General features: G+C 44.3%; 1 protein-coding gene across 2 annotated transcripts in view; it reads right to left on the reverse strand.

Annotated features, from left to right (window-relative positions):
• The window catches only part of SLC25A18 (solute carrier family 25 member 18), a 41,535-nt gene that overhangs the window by 7,646 nt on the left and 9,996 nt on the right, over positions 1–23,893 (reverse strand). Inside the window, exons 1-8 of one of the 2 annotated variants that reach the window (XM_044281357.1) lie at positions 20,120–20,201; positions 14,888–14,952; positions 14,539–14,661; positions 10,699–10,754; positions 2,883–2,973; positions 2,579–2,697; positions 1,869–2,022; positions 1,434–1,588 (exon numbers count right to left, since the gene is read on the reverse strand). In XM_044281357.1, coding sequence (XP_044137292.1) covers positions 1,434–1,588; positions 1,869–2,022; positions 2,579–2,697; positions 2,883–2,973; positions 10,699–10,754; positions 14,539–14,661; positions 14,888–14,904 — 715 coding nt within the window. In that variant the 5' untranslated portion in view covers positions 14,905–14,952; positions 20,120–20,201. Of the gene's footprint in view, positions 1–1,433; positions 1,589–1,868; positions 2,023–2,578; positions 2,698–2,882; positions 2,974–10,698; positions 10,755–14,538; positions 14,662–14,887; positions 14,953–20,119; positions 20,202–23,893 lie in introns of those variants that run through there. The other variant, XM_044281356.1, reaches the window with a different exon arrangement.

Raw genomic sequence — 23,893 nt, forward strand, 5'->3', positions numbered from 1 at the left:
CATGACGGAATGTCCAGGGCTTCTGATCCCAAGGCCTCCCATACAGGTGGTAAGTCCTCTGGAAACCTGATAGTGAACTGCTTCCCTCCTATCGCAGTGCTAAGGCCAAAAGGGAACAACCAGCGGATCGGCAGTTTCTTGTTCCTAAGCAGCGTGGTTAATGGGCGCAAGTTTCTTCTTTTGGCCAGCGTACTTGCAGCTAAATCTTGAAACAGAAGGACTTTGTGGCCATCAATCAAGATGTCTTCCTTCTCTCTGGCAGCACGCAAAACGGCTGCGGTGTCCAGAAAGTTCATAAGGGCACACACCACGTCCCTAGGCGGCTCCCCAGTCGCTGGTTTGGGCCGGAGAGCTCTATGAGCCCTTTCAATAATAATGGCGGCGGCCTGTTCTTCTCCTACTAAAGTGGAAAACAAGCGGCGTACGGTGTCAGTCAGGTCTTCCGCCGACACCGATTCGGGTATTCCCCGCAGGCGGACATTCTTTCTACGTCCCCTGTTCTCCTGGTCTTCCAGGTTCAGGTATGCCGTATTAACCATCTTGGACATGGCTGATAGGTGGTGTTGTACACCCGTGCCGTGGCGGACAAGGAGGTCTTGGTTATCCTCCAGGGCCTCTACCCTGAGGCCCAGTTGCTGGAATTCGGCTTTGATGTCCGACAGCTCTCTCATCACGGGCGTAAGGGCCTGAGCCAGCGACTGCTGGAGAAAGCTTCGGGTCAGGGGAAGAGAGTCTTGCTCACCTCTATTGTATGCTTCAGTGTCGGAGCTGTCAGCATCCGACTCCGCGCCCTCCCGCTCTGAGTTGTTTCGCGCCTCGCGCGCCATCTTGCCACTCTCCGGGTGAGACGAAGATCTCCTATTAAGGAATTTGTTCAGGTCTCCCTGAGTCTTCTTTGTCTTTGAGGAGATCCCCGAAGCTCCATCTTTGTCTCTGAGGGTTTTCCCCATCTTGGGGTCTTTATCTACTGGTTAAATGCTGAAAAGCTGGGCTAGTGGTGAGGAGCTCTGGTGAAGACGTCCTACACCATCGCTTGCTGGCTCCGCCCCCCCTCGAATCAAAATTTTTGATATGTCGCTATGACATATTGAAAGCTTTCCCAAAGTACAGTGACAATTCAAAGACTTCCACAAAAAGTTCTTAGACACCTTGGTTTACCATTTGTAGTGGTCAGGGCTCCCAGACCCACACATATACCATATTCTCACATATTGTTTTTTTTTTTAAAAGCCATTTGGTTGTGTTTCTCCTTTAAATGTTAGGTCCACCTGCAGATCAATTTAGTTTATTGGCTTCTATGTGGCAATTTTTAGTATATATCAGAACGGGGCCTTATAAGATGTGGAATCACTCAGTACCCCTAGATTTGCAGATAAATATTTCCCCCAGTTCACATAAGTAGATTGATCAAAAGAGAGTATTAGAAGTCTTACCATCCAGAGGGGTCACTGCTACAGCTGCCATTGCGCCAGCAAAGCATCCAGCCAGGAATGAATGGTAAAATGGAGCCTTCTCCTGGGGAGACTTTTGGCCAAGCTTGTTAATGTTGGCGAAAAGGGGGAAATAGATGATGGAGAATGGAACATCCCTGCGAGGATAGAGCCAGGATCATAGTAGTGAATACATGCATAGAATGTGAATACATGCAAATTCATACAGAAAAATTCTGATAACGTAGCATGCTCTCCTGTTTGGCAACCTAATGTTAGACCGCTGACACTAACACACAGGCTATCAGTGCTGGATGTGATGGACCTGTGTGAAAAGCTGGGTTATCAGTTAAATTACCAAAAATCGGGAAAAGATTTTTGCTTTACGGTGAAAAGTGTCAGGATAATGTATTTAAGTAGCTTTATATTAATTCTTGCCTGAGCAGTGTGGCCCCCAAACCCTTATAGACGCCTGAAATTCCCTGGGTACGGAGCAGGTCTCTTGCTATCAGTAGGGCGGATGGTCTCTGAGGGGTTGTCGGGTGAGGAACGGAGGCGGCTGCTCCCTCTCCTGCTACAATTTTCTGTGTCGCTAAAGAAAAAAAAACAATAACAAAAAAAAAATGATTTAGCATTTTGTAACAAATTTTAATATTGGTAAACACATGGGTCTGCATTGTAGCTGTATACACAAAATGATAGGAGACTTTTAATAAAGGCTAAGCAACAGTTGATTCATTTGCAATCAAAAGGCTGCAGTTCTGTAATAGCCTTTAAAGACCGACAACAGAAACAAAGTAAAATCTCAGAATCGAAAAAAAGATAGGAAGGATTCTTTACAGTAAGATTAAGTTGTGGAATTCTCTAATTAACAGTAAGTAATGGTAAAATCCATGCCACCTAGTGGCATTACATTCTCTTGCAGCCCACAAGCAAAGCATTGCACATATCTATAAATTAGGGCACTGCACAATGATAACACATAGTAAAACTCAAGGTCATGTGGCTGACATTATAACATTAGCCTAAGTAAAAAATGTCAGTGACTGGTGCATTATTCATGAGTTCCACTCTACAAAATATTTTAGTGGCTGCCTAATTTGTACAGGCAGCATCACAGAACTGCCTCCAATACCTCCCCAAATTACCCAGGCGTCCTGCATCCTGCAGTTGGATTTTCAACATCTCCATGGGTGACGTTACGACCACCTGGCAAGTTCCTGCACCACAGCCAGCCAACATCTCCCGAATGAGGGTAAGCTCCTTGCTGCAACCAGAAACTAAGAAACTAATCTTTTCAAATACAACGGGAAACATTATAGTGTCCACAGGACCTTGTTCATATAGGATCTATACCATAGTGAAGACAAGTCAAGAAAGACATCTCCTTAATTTGCAGGAACTTTATCACAGTGTTCCTGCCTAGAATACACTCATATTGGAATGACCTACCCCTCCTGGGACAAAATGTTTCGGAAGAAGTCATTGGCTGCCAGTTTGATGGCCTTCTCTGGAGTGACCAAGGTGAGATTTACAGCAGCCCCTGTAAAAGATGGAGCACAATATTATGTACTAGGCACCAAGACTAAAATATACTACTCACAAAAAGTTAGGGATAATTGTCTTGAGAGTGAAAGTTCAGGATGAACCTATAACCTTTACAGGTGAACGTAATGTGCCCTTGTGTAAGCGTTTCAATGAACATGTCCAACTATTCAATGTTTCAGTACTTTTTACACAACCTGCCGTTCTCTAACAAGGAGCTTAACGGCAAAATTCACAACAGGTGTTTGATCCATGAGTCACCCAATACATTTCCTGGTTCAATTAGAATTGGTATTTAAACAGTCCTCCACATTATGCTGTTCACATTTTGACATCATGAGACCAAGACGACACTGAACAACTGATCAACAGTACCTCCAGTGGCGGATCCAGGGGGGGGGGGGGGGCAACGGGGCAATTGCCCCCCCCGAGCTGGCGGCGGGCGGCGGCGGCTGGGCACAGGGAGATGAGCGCTTCCATTGTGGAAGCGCTCATCTCCAGTCATCTGTATCGCCGTCCTCAGGACAGCGATACAGATGCCTGCCTGTGCTGCAGCAGGGAAGGGAGAGGCGTGTCCCTTTCCCTTCCTCTGATAGGCTGCCGGCCTAGTGCCTGGAGCCTATCAGAGGCCGGCGCAGGCGGCGCGATGACGTCATCGCGCTGCCTGAGCCATACAGCGTGGGACACAGGCCAGAAGAGGCCTGCATCGCATCGCTGACATGGAGGTAAGTATGTGTGTGTTTTTTTTTTCATTATATACAATACTTTTACTGGCACCTAGTGGCGGTTATTACTGGCAAAGGGGGGGCTATTACTGGCAAAGGGGGGGCTATTACTGGCAAAGGGGGGCTATTACTGGCAAAGGGGGGCTATTACTGGCAAAGGGGGGCTATTACTGGCAAAGGGGGGGCTATTACTGGCAAAGGGGGGGCTATTACTGGCAAAGGGGGGGCTATTACTGGCAAAGGGGGGGCTATTACTGGCAAAGGGGGGGCTATTACTGGCAAAGGGGGGCTATTACTGGCAAAGGGGGGCTATTACTGGCAAAGGGGGGCTATTGCTGGCAAAGGGGGGCTATTGCTGGCAAAGGGGGGGCTATTACTGGCAAAGGGGGGCTATTACTGGCAAAGGGGGGCTCTTATTATTGGCAAAGGGGGGCTCTTATTATTGGCAAAGGGGGGCTCTTATTTCTGGCAAAGGGGGTCTCATTACTGGCAAAGGGGGGGCTGTTATTACTGGCAAAGGGGGCCTGTTATTACTGGCAAAGGGGGGCTGTTATTACTGGCAAAGGGGGGCTGTTATTAATGGCAAAGGGGGGCTGTTATTACTGGCACAGAGGGGCTCTTATTACTGGGGGCTGTTATTACTGGCACAGAGGGGCTCTTATTACTGGGGGCTGTTATTACTGGCACAGGGGGGCTGTTATTACTGGCACAGGGGGGCTGTTATTACTGGGGGCTGCTATTACTGGCACAGGGGGGCTACTATTACTGGCACAGGGGGGCAATTATTACTGGCACAGGGGGGCTGTTATTACTGGGGGCTGCTATTACTGGCACAGGGGGGCTGCTATTACTGGCACAGGGGGGCTATTATTACTGGCACATGATTGGGGGCACTATAGGGGCATCTACTGAGGCCACAAAGAAGGGGTATTTTATATGGGCTCTCTGTACAGTACAATTTTATACTGGGACACATTATAGTGGGTACTATGGGGAAGGGGGGAGAGGAGTACTATGGGGTCATCTACGGGGGGCACTAAGAAGGGGTATTTTATACTTGCAAATTATGGGGGACACTGAGGGCATCTACTGGAGCATTTTACACTGGTACATTATGGGGGGCACTAGGAGGAAGGAGGGTGTGGAGCACTATGGGGTCATTTACTAGGGGCACTATATAGGGGTATTTTATACTGGCACATTATGGGGGCACTATGGGGACATTAGCTCAACTGGGGGCATTACAAGGGGGTATTTTTTGCACTGTCACATTATAAGGAGAATTATTACTACTGGGGGGGGGGGCATTATGGTGGGCTTTATTACTCCCCCATAGTATGACCCCCTAGTAGCAGCACCAGCCTCTCCCTGCTCTGCTGTTCCTCTGCCCCTTCTCCAAATACTTATTATGAAATCTTTCTCATTAGGATAAAACACATCAGCTCCGCCGAGCCCCCGGCCAAAGTGTGGAAGTGGCGTCCGAGATCCCCAAGGGCCAAGTGACTGTAAGTGTTCATGTGGAATATGTTTGTTATACACATATAGCCTACACTGTGTAGTCTGTTCTATAAGCACCATTGTTTTGTGGCGGCTGACAGAAAATAATCTGAAAGTGCCCCTCCCGAGACCAGGCTCTGGATCCGCCACTGAGTACCTCGCTATTGCGAGGTGGCCACTGAGCTTAGAGTGTCACAGAGTATTATCAGCAGGTTGCAACAGAGATACAGAGATACAGAGATACTGGAAGAGTAATGGAAAGGCATAGAAGTGGACATCCTTTGGTCACAGCCCACACTGATGACGCCTTCATTGTGAACAATGACCTGTTGAACTGGATGATGATTGCTACACGACTCCAGGCACATTTAAGGTAGGTAAGAGGCACCCAAGTGTCATGTCAGACTATCAGAAACTGTTCACATCAGCATGGTTTGCGTGCTAGATGACCTGCAAGGGTACCTGACCACACCACCAGGCACAGGCATCATCGTCTTGCATGCACCAGGGAGCATCTATGCTGGATAAGGGACCAGTGGATCTCAGTGCTGTTCACTGATGAAAGTGGATTCACGCTGAGCAGAAATTATGGACGTCAAAGATGTTGGAGACGTCAAGGAGAGCGCTATCCATCAGCCACTGACAAACCTTTGGTGGTGGGGTTACAGTGTGGGCAGGTGTGTCTAGTTAATACAGAACGGCCCTACACTTTGTGAATGATACGGTGACAAGCCCATACTACTTGATTAACATCAGTAAGCCAGTCATTGTGCCTCTGCATGAACAACACAGGCCTAATTTCATCTTTATAGACGACAATACTCCAGCTCATTGAGGTTGCATCATTAGGGAACGGCTGCTGAAGACTGGGGTACCTCAAATGGAGTGGCCTGCACTTTCTTCCAGACCTGAATCCCATTGAAAACCTATGGGATCAGCTAAGTCGCTGTGCAGAACCTCGTAACTCTATACCCCAGAACCTCAATGACCTGAGGGACTCCCTTCAAGAAGAGTGGGATGCCATGCCTCAGCAGACAATAAGGTGACTTGTGAACAGCATGAAACGTTGTTGTCAAGCTGTAATTGATGCTCAAGGCCACATAACAAGTTATTGAGACATTGACATTTTTGTGGGGGTATACCCACCACTGGGGTTGGCTTTTTTTCCATTAAATTGTTTGAGATGAATAAATCACCAGGGCCTGCTTCTACTTGAATGACCTACTTTCATGATATAATATCACTGTAGTGTGAACCTTTTACCTTTTCCATAAATTTCACCCAATAGCCAAATATCCCAAACTTTTTTTATGAGTAGTATATACAGACGTGGACAAAATTGTTGGTACCCTTTGGTCAATGAAAGAAAAAGTCACAATGGTCACAGAAATAACTTTAATCTGACAAAAGTAATAATAAATTAAAATTCTATAAATGTTAACCAATGAAAGTCAGACATTGTTTTTCAACCATGCTTCAACAGAATTATGTAAAAAAATAAACTCATGAAACAGGCATGGACAAAAATGATGGTACCCCTAGAAAACACAGAACATAATGTGACCAAAGGGACATGTTAATTCAAGGTGTGTCCACTAATTAGCATCACAGGTGTCTACAACCTTGTAATCAGCCATTGGGCCTATATATATGGCTCCAGGTAATCACTGTGTTGTTTGGTGATATGGTGTGTACCACACTCGACATGGACCAGAGGAAGCAAAGGAAAGAGCTGTCTCAAGAGATCAGAAAGAAAATTATAGACAAGCATGTTAAAGGTAAAGGCTATAAGACCATCTCCAAGCAACTAGATGTTCCTGTGAGTACAGTTGCACATATTATTCATAAGTTTAAGATCCATGGGACTGTAGCCAACCTCCCTGGACATGGCCGCAGGAGGAAAATTGATGACAAATCTAAGAGACGGATAATCCGAATGGTAACAAAAGAGCCTAGAAAGACTTCTAAAGAGATTCAAGGTGAACTTCATGCTCAAGGAACATCAGTGTCAGATCGCACCATCCGTCGTTGTTTGAGCCAAAGTGGACTACATGGGAGACGACCAAGGAGGACACCATTGTTGAAAACGAATCATAAAAAAGCAAGACTGGAATATGCCAAACTACATGTTGACAAGCCACAAAGCTTCTGGGAGAATGTCCTGTGGACAGATGAGACAAAAATCGAAGTTTTTGCCAAGGCACATCAGCTGTATGTTCACAGACGAAAAAATGAAGCATATCAAGAAAAGAACACTGTCCCTACTGTGAAACATGGAGGAGGCTCTGTTATGTTCTGGGGCTGCTTTGCTGCGTCTGGCACAGGGTGTCTTGAATCTGTGCAGGGTACAATGAAATCTCAAGACTATCAAGGAATTCTAGAGAGAAATGTACTAGCCAGTGTCAGAAAGCTTGGTCTCAGTCGCAGGTCATGGGTCTTGCAACAGGACAATGACCCAAAACACACCGCTAAAAACACCCAAGAATGGCTAAGAGGAAAAAATTGGACTATTCTAAAGTGGCCTTCTATGAGCCCTGACCTCAATCCTATTGAGCATCTTTGGAAGGAGCTGAAACATGCAGTCTGGAAAAGGCACCCTTCAAACCGGACACAACTGGAGCAGTTTGCTCATGAGGAGTGGGCCAAAATACCTGCTGAGAGGTGCAGATGTCTCATTGACAGTTACAGGAAGCGTTTGATTGCAGTGATTGCCTCAAAAGGTTGCGCAACAAAATATTAAGTTAGGGGTACCATCATTTTTGTCCATGCCTGTTTCATGAGTTTATTTTTTTACATAATTCTGTTGAAGCATGGTTGAAAAACAATGTCTGACTTTCATTGGTTAACATTTATAGAATTTTAATTTATTATTACTTTTGTCAGATTAAAGTTATTTCTGTGACCATTGTGACTTTTTCTTTCATTGACCAAAGGGTACCAACAATTTTGTCCACGTCTGTATATGAGAATATAATTACTATAATACTGTCTCCCATGTACAATCCCCATGCACAAAAATATAACTTCTATAATACTGTCCCCTATGTACAAGAATGTAACTGCTATAATACTGCCCCCTATGTACTAGAATATAACTACTACAAAGCTGCCTCCTATATTTAAGAATATAACTACAATGATACTGTTCCCTACAGTGCCTTGCGAAAAAGTATTTATACCCCTTAAACATTTCTAAATTTTTTCACATTACACCTGCAAACTTAAATGTATTTTATTGCTATTTTATGTGATAGACCAACATAAAGTAGCAAATATGTGTGAAGTTAAAAGAAAATGATACATGATTTTCAAAATGTTTAATAAATAAAAATCTGAAAAGTGTGACATGCATTTGTATTTATAGAGACTCTATTATTAAGGGTGCTATAAGCATGTACCTGAAACGCGTCAGAGAGATGTGAGGCCTGTTTTGTATTTATCTTTTGTAACTGCTTTTAATGGAGAAAAAATAAAATTGAATGGATTTTACCAATACCGGTGGCTGGAAATCGCTTATATTTATCGCTGTTGGAGTGCAGTCCTGCACCATCCGTGCCCCGGAGGTTCCAAGCAGGAGCTGGCGTTCGTTACTTTACTATAATACTGTCTGCCACAACATATGTTCATGTGTTGCATTGTGTGGTGGTGTGTATCTAGGGCCATGTGTAGTGTGGCGCTGCACATCTGCCTCTGTCTCGTGCGTACTGGCCACGGATACTTGTGGTGTCCCATTGTTTCTGTGTTGGTTGCCATATACTGGTGGATATGTATCTAGGGCCATGTGTAGGTGTTGCAGTACATATTCGTTTCAGTGTTGTGCTTACTAGCACAGATGCTTTGTGGTGTGAACATGACCATCGTGTATGTCTCTTTTTTCTGTTCAACAGGTCAGGGGTAATTGCCCTTGCTTGCTGTGTCTTTTGTGTTCCATGTAGAGGTTAATTCTTCTGTTTGTGAGCACCCGTCGGTGTTTTTGGCTAATGAGCTCCGCTCTCTGTTCTGTCTGTGTATCCCGCCCCTTTACTGAGCAACAGTAATAGTCCCTGTATCTGATTTTGTTGCTCTGTTCTCTCTCTAGTCGTTGCCTGTCTATATGTCTGACCTGTGTCCGTTGTCATGTCTGACTTTTCCCTGCTTGTTTGGTCACTGTTCATGTTTTGTCATCCAGTCTGGTGTTTCTGCTCTTGTTCCAGAGACTTGTATTTTAGTCTTGTGTTCCTGTCCAGACAGTGCCTGTGGGTTTGTGCTCTGCCTAATCCTGCCTGGGTTCCAAGTTTGAGTCAACTGCCGGGACCATCGAAAGATGTAGCAGTCTGGTCGTCCACATCCCTGTATAGGGGTTAAAGGGTGAACATCGGAGAGGCGCTAGAATAACACCCTCACAAGGAATTGCTTTCATCCTCCCTCCCTGAACTGCACTTTCTTAATTCTTGGGAGGTAGAACTCTCCATCTGCCTTTCGGACCCTGAAAAAGCATTTATCCTCTCCCACTCCCACGGTTTTAGTCGTTGTATCAGAATTCAGGAGAATTCGTATAAGCTACTCACCAGATGGTACAAGTCCCCCCAAATTTCTGCATAGGCTTAACCCTGAGATTTCGAGCATGTGTTGGAGGTGTGGAAAGGGTATAGGTTCTCTTTCACACATTTGGTGGTTTTGTGAGAAAATCAGTTTGTTCTGGACACACATTGAACAGCTGATAAATGAAGTCTGTGCTACTCAGGTTAAATTGGATCCTAAACTAATCCTTCTTTGGTGTCCCAATGACTCGCTTACTCCTTCTGGATCTGACCTCCCCACTATGCTTATCGAGATTGCTTATCCCGCTGCTTTGGAAAAATACTGAACCTCCATCTAAAATTGATGTGGAGAGACAAGGTTGATCAGATCTACAGATTTGAGGAGCTGGCTCATTGGGAAACCTATACACGCCCCTACTTTCTCAAGATCTGGTTACCTTGGAAAAACTATAGAAAGTTCATCTAAAGAGTAGAAGGCCTATACTATAATACTGCCTCCTATGTACAAGAATATAACTACTATAATACTGCCTTCTATGTACAAGAATATAACTACTATAATACTGCCTCCTATGTACAAGAATATAACTACTATAATACTGCCTTCTATGTACAAGAATATAACTACTATAATACTGCCTCCTATGTACAAGAATATAACTACTATAATACATCCTCCTATGTACAAGAATATAACTACTATAATACTGCCCCCTATGTACAAGAATATAACTACTATAATACTGCCTTCTATGTACAAGAATATAACTACTATAATACTGCTCCTTATGAATGAAAATCTAACTACATTGCAGTTTGGTAATCTGTCTGCTGCACCAGTTCAGGCTCAGACAGGCATTTCTCTCAGCTGAAGAATGCCCTGGATGGGTTACTGTTGTTCTTTTCTGCAAGGCATCCTGGGATTTTTCTGTATAATTAGATCTTTTAGTAGCAGTGCGTGGTACGTTTTTAAGTCCTTACCTCTGTACATTCCGAAAAATCCTTCTGAGCGCACAGTCTTTATCAGGCAATCAAACCTGAGGACAAATACACAGAGATGCCTTAGTATATGCCATAGTAGGGCCTGTGAAAAGTTAGGTGGAAATTCCTTTGGGCATAGTAATGTGGACACCAATAGTTGTCACCTTGTCTTGTTACCAGATGTAGCAGGGTTAGCACTCAAATGCTTTACTCAAATTTCTTAAATCATTGTGTTATCTTGAAACAAAAGCCATTGAAAAGCAATTGAAGGTGTTTGCTTAGTATAGATAACACATCTCAGAAAGAATAGAAGAGTGTTTACTCTACTACATCTGTACAGTATGTCACAACTCACAGACTGGTATTTCCTGGTATTGTTTTGATTTTAATGAGAGATGTGTGCCAGAAAGGGGTATTTTTTTTTAACTCAATATCCATAAAAAAAAACATTTGCCTATTTCTTTTTGGCTGCACTACACCATTAAAGGGGTTGTCCAGGTTAAGAGCTGAACCCAGACATATCCCCATTTTCGCCCCTCTAACATGAGCATCGGAGCATTTGATGTTCTGATGCTCTCCCTTGCCCAGCTCTGAATCCAGACAACCACTTTTACAATTAGATACAAAATATAGTCCTTCTGTAACAGCACAGAGAGATACAACTCCTGCAATATATAGATAGGGATCCCATTGTAGGTTTACTACTGCTGCATGGGAAAGATGTTATTTGTTAGCATACTTACCAACACTGTAGTTGGTAAATTCAGGATATGTAAGGAAATGCCCCCAACTTGTTGGGAACATCCATTTATGAGAGAGCCCTGCTTGGTGTTGGCTCAGGACTCCCCAAATTTGCAGGGACTGTCTCGTAAAATTAGGGACAGTCCCTGCAAATTCGGGACTCTTGTCAACTATCACAAGCACAGCGCGGCAGGATCTCAGGAGCAGCGGCGGTGGCATCCGGAGCAGGAGAGGTAGGTTGATTTTATTTTTTTTGTCTCTGATCTGAGGTCTGATTAACATGGTGGTCTGATTGGAGGGGGGTCTTCTAAACATTGGAAGTCTGATCTGAGGTCTGTTGGGAGCCTTATTAAGGGTCCATTCACACATCCGCAAAATGGGTCCGCATCCATTAGGTGCGGACCCATTCATTTTCAATAGGGCCTGAATGTGCTGTCCGCATCCGCATTTGCGGATCCGCACTTCCGTTACGAAAAAATATATAGAACATGTCCTATTCTTGTCCGCAATTGCGGACAAGAAAAGGTATTTTCTATGAGAGTGCTGGCGATGTGCGGTCCGCAAAATGCGGAACGGACATTGCAGGTGTCAGTGTTTTGCTGATCCACAAAACACATACGGACGTGTGAATGGGCCCTAACACTGGGAGTCTGTCCTGAGGTCTGCTTGGGGGTCATAAACATTGGGGGTCTGATCTGAGGTCTGAATAGGGGTCTTATTAAGATTGGAGGTCTGATCTGAGGTCTGTTTGGGGGACTTATAAACATAAGGAGTTTGATTAGGGGTCTTATTAACATTGGGGGTCTGAACTGACGTCTGACTAGGGGTCTGCTCTGAGTAATGAGCTGACGTCTGATTAACATTGTGGCTCTGAGCCACCTTCTTTCAGTTTGGACCTGCCGACAACATGGGGCTACTTTTATTATTCTTTTTTCCTAGGGCCACTTTAAGTCTGCCCCTGCCTCGGGTATATCTTCTGATCTGCCTATGATGTACAGACATCTGCTTAACTTCTGAATGCTTTCCTCAAGACTTCTCCTATGCTGCAACTTCACACATTACTTCCCTCATTGCTGTCTACCACTGTATCTCACCCCCCGATCCTTTTCTTGACCTATCACCACCGTCATCCTTCGTCCTCATCACACCCCACAATTCCTGGCTTCTCCTGTGCTGCACTTATACTCTTGTATGTTCTTCCTCAGACTAACCTCCTACATGTTTGATCATACATGCTCTCACTGGTATTGTATAGTATAGAAACTGGGTAAGTGTAAAAAGAATAATATTATTACCCTTAAAACTTAACATTTATTAGTGATGTCTTAAAAAATATAATATAAGAATATCCCCACATATAAAAATAAATTAAACAAAACATAGATAAATAGAGGTCATTATCGGCATATGGGACATGTGCATAAATTCAATAGTATTCAACTGTTACCACATGTGTGGTTACTTACGATACTGAAGACCCGTGTGGTAAAGGGATTGCCTTCACCTGATCACTCAATGAGGATTACTTAGATACTTGCTGCAGAAATTTGTGGTCTGGAATCCTCCGGGTAGTTAGGGAGGGGCATATAAACCGATGCACAAAGTCCACTTATAGGCATCAGGGAAACTATCCCTAAATATCTGTACTGTCCCTGCCTAAAAGCAAAGTAATCGCCCCGAAAGGGGCGGCCCCACTTATCAGTGGCTGTATCCTTACTAGGAGTCCCAATCTGTCCAGTAGTTCCCAATCACAATGATGCCAATACTTTCCTTCAGTTGTCCCATGCAGTATCTGATCTCCAGTTATCAAATGTCCCGACGTGTTTCCCCTATTAAATATGCTGGTTCATCAGGGGACCAATATGAAAAGCACGGTGGCATAAAATGATGAAAGGCCAATGGATATTACTGACCTGCGGCTCAGATGGTTTCCCGCTGCAAGTTTAAATACCCTTTGTGTTGGTGGCTTTTGGCGTCCGTCAGAGCCAAGTGCGCAGGCGCTGTGTTTAGCGCACAAGACAGGTGCAATCTGCAGACTTACTAAACCCTCAAACTGATGATAAAATTGAGAGATTAGCCAACCTGTCCTACTAGGAGGACTACTTGAGAAACCTTGGCGCGGTGCTCAGGCTTAGACATGTCCTCCTAGTAGGACATGTTGGCTAATCTCTTAATTTTATCATCAGTTTGAGGGTTTAGTAAGACCGCAGAGTGCACCTGTCTTTGCTATTATTATATTGTTATATTGATTATCACATCCACCTAATTGCTATCTTGTGTAGGATGTCTATTGTGCTACTTATGGTCCGCCGCAGGCATCCTCCACTGTATGCCTTTTTGCTGGGGATCGTCATTAGCAATAGGCCACAAGTGCAGGATTTGCTCCCCTGTTTATATATACACAACTGCATATGGGTTTGCGCACTTCCTGCCTGTTTAGCACCACGCAATTTTTTTCATTTGTTTGCGCACGTGGTAACAGTTGAACACTATTGAATTTATGCACATGTCCCATATGCTGATAATGACCATTTATCTATGTTTTGTTTGATGATACATGCCAGCAAGGACATAACTGTATCCAGCTTCCTGATGCATACAAAGCACTGATTGCTAGCAGAGTCCGCCGGAGGGGTGCGGCCACCAGGCGCTCTAATAATAAACAGATTTTGTAACATTTTGGATGTGGTGAAGCATGAATCATTACTGGGAGGTGGAGGATGGGCAGACACTAAATTCCACTGAAGGAAATTTGACATGTTTGCCAGTGTGTGAGTCAGAGAAGATGTGAACTAAAGCTAAACGAGGAATGTTTGATTGCACGGCTTCTCAAATCTAGCTTTGGTCACAGGACCGCCACAGATTCTGCAACTTAATGGGCCTGTTATAAAATGTAGTGACTTTAGTGCTCACTCAAGTGAGATAGAATGTTACAACTTCTTTTTCCAGTCTAAAGTAATAAAACGCATCAAAAAAAAAAAAAAAAAAAAGAAGCAATAACCATTTTGAGTAAAAAAAGAAAAAGATACTAGTCAAAGCTATGTGTTTCCATGGTAACAAGCCAAGTCATGGTATGGATATCAGGGATGTATTACTTACATGCCTCTGTAGATCCCCTGACCCTGCTGGTTCTGTAATCGGGTCTTGGCAAGATCTATGGGAAAAACACAGGTGACTCCCACCAATCCGGCTATTCCTCCATTGATAAGTTTAGCGGGTAAGCTGAAACAGAGAAATTCCATTATCACCAGATGGACATGAGAAACATTATCCTGACTACCCCTCCCCCATATGTGATCCATATCTCTGGCCCCCATTACACAATCCCAGTGCCCTATTTTTATGTTAGCGAACTGGACCCTATAAGAGTCTCAGATTCAAGAGAGAGAATTAGAAATATCACATTTTATTTTATATAACATACAGTATGTAGAATGTTATCACTTACCTGATCTTTTCAGGCATATTTCTGTTTTGTGGTGGTCTCCGTCAGCTCCAGTTCTGGTAGTCGGCCTGCAGAGAGGGAGAGCAGTTATAATACTGTGCGGGAATTTTCACTCATTGCCCAAAAAAATAATACACCCAGATAGAAATGTTGGATTATTGCAAAACTCTACATGTAGTTACGTCTCAGGTGTGTGGTCTGATTAGCAACTGGGTGTTGCTACAAGAGGGCATAAGAGTGCTTCCCCGGCTGCCCTATCAAAAGGCTCTCAGTGGCTACTTTTGGGGAGTGTACCCCTTTATGATGCATTCAAAGACATTGTGCCCAGATGACAGACTTTGAGAGGAGGCACATCATTGGACTGATGGATTGAGAGAAGCAGGATGGTTGGTTTGACAAAATGCCTGCCATCTAGGCCATTCCGACCAAGCTGTTAGGAGGTGTTGGCAGCAGTGGTTATGTAGAAGCAGGCACACATGGTGAACAGGCTCCAGACGGCCCAGACAGACCCCCAGTAGAAAGGATCTTTTTTGACCACGGACAAGCATGAGCAGCCGCCACAGTTTCATTGTCCACCGTCCAGACACAGGTGCCACCTTCATTACACACCCCTGTTCCTGCCCAGATCAGAAATTTGATGTCACTGCACCCACTACGTATACTGCCATTGTCAGCCAGCCACCGTGTCCCCTTTACTTGCAATGGTGTCATGAACAAGAAACTTGGACCGGAATAGTATAATGAAATCCAGGTTAATTTTATACAGAGACAGTCAGGTCACAGTATTGAGGCCTTGTGGTCTGCGCTTCAATCCTGCCTTTGGTGTGGAGCGACACACTACCCCAAGGAGGCAGCGCATATGACAGGCGGTCACCCCTAGTAGTGATACGAGGGACACTAACAGCTCAGTGATCTGTTTAGGACTGAACATCCTGCAGCCACATGTGTTCTCTCTCATGGCAGGGCTTCCAGCTGGCATTTTTTAGCAAGATAATGTTCGTCCACACACAGCAAGGGTTTCCCAGGATTGTCTCCACCAGATTACACTTCCTTGGCTTGTCTGGTGGCCAGTTTATCGCCAATCAAGCATTTATGGGAAGGAACAGCTGAACACCAGCTTTGGCAGCAAACGAGTGTGCAGGATCTACAGAGCAAAAGTGCCACAGGATAACATACAGAACCTGTATGCCTCTATGCCCAACTATACAGGTCCTTCTAAAAAAATTAGCATATTGTGATAAAGTTCATTATTTTCTGTAATGTACTGATAAACATTAGACTTTCATATATTTTAGATTCATTACACACAACTGAAGTAGTTCAAGCCTTTTATTGTTTTAATATTGATGATTTTGGCATACAGCTCATGAAAACCCAAAATTCCTATCTAAAAAAATTAGCATATTTCATCCGACCAATAAAAGAAAAGTGTTTTTAATACAAAAAAAGTCAACCTTCAAATAATTATGTTCAGTTCTGCACTCAATACTTGGTCGGGAATCCTTTTGCAGAAATGACTGCTTCAATGCGGCGTGGCATTTAGGCAATCAGCCTGTGGCACTGCTGAGGTGTTAAGCTCATCCAGAGTGTTGGGTCTTGTGTCTTTCTCTTCCCAATATCCCACAGATTCTCTATTGGGTTCAGGTCAGGAGAGTTGGCAGGCCAATTGAGCACAGTAATACCATGGTCAGTAAACCATTTACCAGTGGTTTTGGCACTGTGAGCAGGTGCCAGGTCGTGCTGAAAAATGAAATCTTCATCTCCATAAATCTTTTCAGCAGATGGAAGCATGAAGTGCTCCAAAATCTACTGATAGCTAGCTGCATTGACCCTGCCCTTGATAAAACACAGTGGACCAACACCAGCAGCTGACATGGCACCCCAGACCATCACTGACTGTGGGTACTTGACACTGGACTTCAGGCATTTTGGCATTTCCCTCTCCCCAGTCTTCCTCCAGACTCTGGCACCTTGATTTCCGAATGACATGCAAAATTTGCTTTCATCCGAAAAAAGTACTTTGGACCACTGAGCAACAGTCCAGTGCTGCTTCTCTGTAGCCCAGGTCAGGCGCTTCTGCCGCTGTTTCTGGTTCAAAAGTGGCTTGACCTGGGGAATGCGGCACCTGTAGCCCATTTCCTGCACACGCCTGTACACGGTGGCTCTGGATGTTTCTACTCCAGACTCAGTCCACTGCTTCCGCAGGTCCCCCAAGGTCTGGAATCGGTCCTTCTCCACAATCTTCCTCAGGGTCCGGTCACCTCTTCTCGTTGTGCAGCATTTTCGGCCACACTTTTTCCTTCCCACAGACTTCCCACTGAGGTGCCTTGATACAGCACTCTGGGAACAGCCTATTCGTTCAGAAATTTCTTTGCGTCTTACCCTCTTGCTTGAGGGTGTCAATGATGGCCTTCTGGACAGCAGTCAGGTCGGCAGTCTTACCCATGATTGCGGTTTTGAGTAATGAACCAGGCTGGGAGTTTTTAAAAGCCTCAGGAATCTTTTGCAGGTGTTTAGAGTTAATTAGTTGATTCAGATGATTAGGTTAATAGCTCGTTTAGAGAACCTTTTCATGATATGCTAATTTTTTTAGATAGGAATTTTGGGTTTTCATGAGCTGTATGCCAAAATCATCAATATTAAAACAATAAAAGGCTTGAACTACTTCAGTTGTGTGTAATGAATCTAAAATATATGAAAGTCTAGTGTTTATCAGTACATTACAGAAAATAATGAACTTTATCACAATATGCGAATTTTTTTAGAAGGACCTGTACCTCATCTTGTATCCAGGCTAGAGGTGGCACAACAGGACACTACAGCAGGGGCATTGCTAGCTTCAAACATTCGGGGCCTGGGCCCCTGATGTTTTGTCCCAGGCCCCGAATGTCCTGCCTGCCAGATAGATACAACTGTATTGCCCTCCTCAGGAGGGCAATGCAATTGAATCAGAACTGAAGGACCTGTGATGACATCACAGGTCATGTGATCTGTTCTTAATGCAGTAGCTGAAAAGGACCTGCAATTAAGTCACCATCATGTGACAAGTGCAGGAGAGGAGGGCTCAGCAGTGAAGAGAAGCCCTGGGTAGAAGCTGAGGTGATGTCTGCTACATGAGGAGATGTAAGTAAAGGGGTAGATTACTCAGTGTGAAAGGCACAGCAATGTTGGGAGTTGCAGTTATTTAACTGGGACTGTATGTTAGGGCTGAAGGGAGGGAAGTTATTAACATGGACAGTGGGGTGGAGTGATGTTATTTACATTGGACTGAAAGTTAAGGGGGTGATGTTATATACATGGGAATGCATGTTGGAGGTGGCTGGGGAGGGGGTGATTTTATTTACATGGGACTGTATGTTAAATGCGTCTGGGGGAGGGAGTGATATTATTTAAATGGGAAAGAATATTGAGGGGTAACGTTATTTACATGGGACTGTATGTTGAAGGCTGCTGGGGAGGGAGTGATGTTATGTACCTGGGACTGTATTTTGGAGGGGGCTGTAGATAGAGAGGGATGTTATTTACATGGGACTGTATATTGGAGGGGGCTGGAGAGATGGTGTGATGGTATTTACATGGAACTCTATGGCGGAGGGAGGGAAATAATGTTATTTACATGGGACTGTATGGTGGAGGGGCTGAGGAATTATAATTTCTGAGGACACTAAACAGAGAAATATAACTACAGGGGGCACTCTAACAGTAGGGGGTCAGTATTAATACTGGGGGCACTGTAGGGCTATTATAAATCCAGAGCACATTAGGAGTTCTTATTACTACAGAGAGCTCTATAGGAGGGAATTATAGATCCGCATTATTTCTACTAAGAGCATTATGGGGGCCTTATTACTAATGATGGGTCTGTAGAGAGGTTTATTTTACCACTAGGAGAACAATAGGGGGCCTTATTTCTATTGGGGGCTCTGTGAGGGTATTATTAATACTGGAGGGCTCTTCTACTAATGGGGTCACTCTGGGAGCGTTATCACGGTTGGGGGCACTGTAGGGGCAGTATTACTAATGAGGGCATTCTAGAAGGTAATTACTATCGGTGGGACTATGAGGAGCACTATTACTATTGGGGGCACACATTTTTCTTCAGGATAGGATTTGGGGGTATTGGGGGGCACAGCGAGCATCAGGATAACACTGTGGGGGCTCCAGGTTGGGGGATAATGATAGAAATGAGAGGAAACTAAGATGTGTGTGTGTCACACTCTGCAGAGACCAGGCGACTGAGAGAAGTCCAGAATGGAGAAGTCTGGAATCATCGAATGGAGAAGACGATGAGAAGATCTACATCAGAGGAGACATCACCTGGAGGCGCTGGATGTGACCGGTATGTGCTGCTGTATGGCGAGTACAGGAAAATGTCCTCAGAGGTCTTTTGGTCAACTTAGAGTATTGGGCCATATGCATTGGATCTTTTGAGACCCTAGCAACGCCCCTGCACTATAGCCCCCTTTCTATTGTACCGTTTTCCCCAATAAACATATAATTTTGCGCTAATATTCTAATCACTTACATATATCATCATACATAGAAAGTTTAATTTGATTTCAACAACTCCTCCTTGGCATGTTATTTTTTTCTCTATGAGTACAAATTATTTGTCATTTTGAACATTCATGTCACCTGGTGGTGATTTATGCTCAGTTTTCCTGGTGTGCAGTACTCCATCACTGCCGGCAGGTGACCCTATATTACCTGGATTTGACAATAACAACAAAAATGACACAGACAGGTAGGAGTATTACATCTACAAAATATGTTTCACTAGTAAAATAGTCTCCAATCTGTGGCTTTCCAGCCGTTATGAAACTACAATCCCCAGCAGGCCATGACAGCCGCAGACGGGAGGCCATGTAGTCTTGCTGGAGACCTACAGGTTGGAGACTATTGCACTGGACATCCTACACAACCTTGCAGGCTAGAATATCTGTTTCATATTTGCAATGGAAAATGTTTCTACCTTTTTGCCCCCAAATTGTTAACAAATTCTACTTAGTTACATCAATTTCCAGAACAGCTGAGTAACAGCCAATATGGTTTTCATGGCATCTCCCACATGGGTTGTCACTCAGATACCTGTATAGTAATTGTAACAAGATATGCAGTCATATGTTGCCGGGTCCTATACTACCACATAACTAGTACCCCAGAAAGCTGGGGCGGTCACAGCGGCAGTCACCCCACTTACTTCTAAAACCTAATATGGTGCAGTCATAGACTTACCTCAAAGTGAAATAATTGTGTGAGCTCCTCAGTGTCTGGGATGCCAGTGAAATCTTCTATTCTCACAATGTCTAACCACGAGTGAGCACATGTGATCACTGCAAACAATGTTGTATACACAGTGTGGCCCTTTCATCCCTTGACAAGAGAAGCCAACTTAAGAGATAGCTGCCAATGTCCCCAATACTGAGGCTAAATACCTGCTAAATATCTCGTGACCGCTCCATCCCTAAATTCGTCACCACTGTGAACCTTTGTACCTATAACCCAGTACAACATAAGATCACACTGTTACACTAGCGGTTGTCAAGGTAAAGCTGTGTACAGTGGCGTAGCTATAGGGGTCGCAGCGGTCGCAATTGCGACCGGGCCCCTGAGTCAGGGGGGCCCACAGGGCCCCCTCACGCCAGGAGAGCGCAGCCGCAGCTGAATAACTAAAATACGATTTACAGGGGGCGGAGCGGAGGCCGAGAGGAGAGGCCCTGCGTGACACGCACTGTGCAGGGCAGCTGAAGTGAGGAGGGGCCATTATATTAATAATAAAGAGGGGGCCATTATATTAATAACAAAGAGGGGGCCATTATATTAATAACAAAGAGGGGGCCATTATATTAATAACAAAGGGGGGGCCATTATATTAATAACAAAGGGGGGGCCATTATATTAATAATAAAGAGGGGGCCATTATATTAATAACAAAGGGGGGGCCATTATATTAATAACAAAGGGGGGGCCATTATATTAATAACAAAGAGGGGGCCATTATATTAATAATAAAGAGGGGGCCATTATATTAATAATAAAGAGGGGGCCATTATATTAATAACAAAGAGGGGGCCATTATATTAATAACAAAGAGGGGGCCATTATATTAATAACAAAGAGGGGGCCATTATATTAATAACAAAGAGGGGGCCATTATATTAATAACAAAGAGGGGGCCATTATATTAATAACAAAGAGGGGGCCATTATATTAATAACAAAGAGCGGGCCATTATATTAATAACAAAGTGGGGGCCATTATATTAATAACAAAGAGGGGGCCATTATAATATACAGGGGGAATAATATTATGGGGAATGGGGGACTATCTGTCTGGCTCTAGCACAATATTGGGGGGCAGCAGGATGAGTTGTTGAGACACCAGGAAGGAGAGGTTTATAGTAAAGTGAGGAACCTAAATTTTTTTCTGTGAAACTCTGCAGAGACGAGAAGCGGCAGAAAGAAGGTATCATGGCGGTCTTATCTCTGGATGAAGACGTTGAGAAAAGGAGACGTCACTGGATGTAACAGGTATGGTGCGACATTCTCCTGTAATAATATTATCCATGCACATATCTGTTTCTCGGTAGGGTAAGGGGTATATAGAATTTGACCCACACTGCCTCAGCCCGGCCCCAGACTTCAGGTCACACGGTGCGTGTTCTGAATTCTGGGGCCTCACACCCATCTACAACATTATCTGTACTCAGAGAGTTATCACTGTGTTACATAGGACTTCTAGTGATCTAATACAGTATTTGTTAAAAGGGGCGTGCCCGGGGTAGGGGGGGGGCACCATTTTTGGCTTGCCCCAGGTGCAGGCAACCCACGCTACGCCACTGCTCTCCTATCCTGCGAGTGCGACTGCGAGACACACTGACTGACCTGACTGACTTACTGAGGTGAGCGTCCGACCGACCGGGGTCCTGGTCCGGTCGGTCCAGTGAGTGAGTGACTGCGACTTTGTGTCTGTCCTGAGTGAATCCGGGCTCTGACCCGCCTGGTGGGAGCGCCGGTGAGATCGTGATAATAAGCCCAGACCAGACCAGTCAATACACCCTTTAGGAAATCTCAGTATTCTCATCATGAATCATGTGACTGCAGCAGGCAGCGATCGATCAGCCAGGATTAATGTGCACAGCCTGGGAGGCCCCCCTTAGGCAAGTGACAAACTGCCCCCCCTCAGTCTTGGGCAAGTGACAAACTGCCCCCCCCCCCCCCCTCAGTCTTGGGCAAGTGACAAACTGCCCCCCCCCCCCTCAATCTTAGGCAAGTGACAAACTCATCTCTGCTACATCTACAATGCACAACTACAACAAATGTAATGCCAAACAGCAGTTCCTTGTGATGCCTTGGATAGCTTCCAATGGACCCACACAGCCTATATTAACTGACCAATAACATGGAGATCCCAGTGCCAGCTGCCTTGCTGGTGGACGATTGGCATATACTTCTGCTGTGGGGTAGGGGGGGCCCAAATTGAACTCTTGCACCAGGGCCCATGAGCCTATAGCTACGCCCCTGGCTGTGTAGGTATCGGAGCTTGGCAAACGCTGACACATGTGCCTATACAGCAATCTTGGCTACAACACCTGACGTGCAACCAAATATCGCTGTGTGGCAGTGGAACCATTGGAGTGAATGGGGTCTCGACAACTTGCCACAGAATCACAGAAAAAAAATAAAAAAATCAACAATGGTGGATTTTTTGGGATTCTGGGTTCACATTTTGCAAGTCACGCTTTGGCCCCATTCACTTCAATGGCTGCACTGCTACACGTATATAATGAAGAAAATACAGCACCCACTAAGGATAAAGTCCTGAGAACCTAGATGCGCACCTCCAGAGCCATATCCCAAAGTTGATCCGTAAATCCAACGTAGAAGAAGAGGCAGCATCCAACAATTTGAATATTGGTGCTCTTAATTTAAGACAAGGCAGTACATGCAACTCAGGAGTGCGAAGTTTCGGCTATACCTTGAGGAAGGCTAAAGGTATAACTGGAACATCACATTTCTGGGTTGTTTTACTGCTTTGTTTTAGATTAAAAGCACCATTATTTAAATTGTTGAATGCTGCCTCTTCTTCTACATTGCACTGCTACACAGTGACCTAGACTGCAGTGTAGTCCCAGTCTTAGCTACACAACTCAACAGACAGTATCACACATGATACACTTAGATACACTCGCTCAACAGACAGCATCATATGTGACAGTCTTAGATGCATCAGTTTAGCAAACCGTATCACACAGGAGGCTTAGAAAAAGAAGCTCAACAGACAGTATCACATATGATAGGCTTATATACAGCAGCTCAGCAGACAGTATCACAGAGCTGTCAACTCTCCCAGTTTTCCCAGGAGTCACCCTGAGAGGGCCAAAAAAAACTACCGTAAATATTTTTTTTTAGATATATAAAATATATATATATATATATATATATATATATATATACACGCACACACACACACACACACAATATATAAGGAATCTTCACAGGACCATGTTCAAACCTTGATAATGGTCCTGCAAAGAACTGAAACATGGCATTAGTTCACATGCATGAATATAGTTATTATGCTTTTTCATCATCCAGAAGTGCTGCAGATTACTTTATTAGATAAATAACGGATCATACATCATACATTTTTTTGCCAATACGTTTTTATTTATTGAAAAGCAGGAAATACCAGTTACAGGTTGTCAACCGCAGTGGTGGTACACAGGCCTATGCATTCCAGGATATCATCCTTGCATATCCACTTCATTTGTTGACAGGAATGAGCAAAGAGGCACTCTTCCTGTAAACATATATAACGATAAAAGGAAAAACATTGGGAGAAGCCCTTGTACGTTAATTATGGAGGTAGGTTGCCCTTCACTGTATAAATTATCATAGAGAAAGGAAGGAGGCAAATCTTCAATCACATTCCACTTTCAGAGGGTTTCATGAAATACTCAGAAGACAGCCAGGGAGTGAAGCCTCCCCACTTAGCAGGCATTTCAAC

The sequence above is a fragment of the Bufo gargarizans genome, chromosome 2 (assembly GCF_014858855.1).
Source record: "Bufo gargarizans isolate SCDJY-AF-19 chromosome 2, ASM1485885v1, whole genome shotgun sequence".
Classification (NCBI taxonomy): domain Eukaryota; kingdom Metazoa; phylum Chordata; class Amphibia; order Anura; family Bufonidae; genus Bufo; species Bufo gargarizans.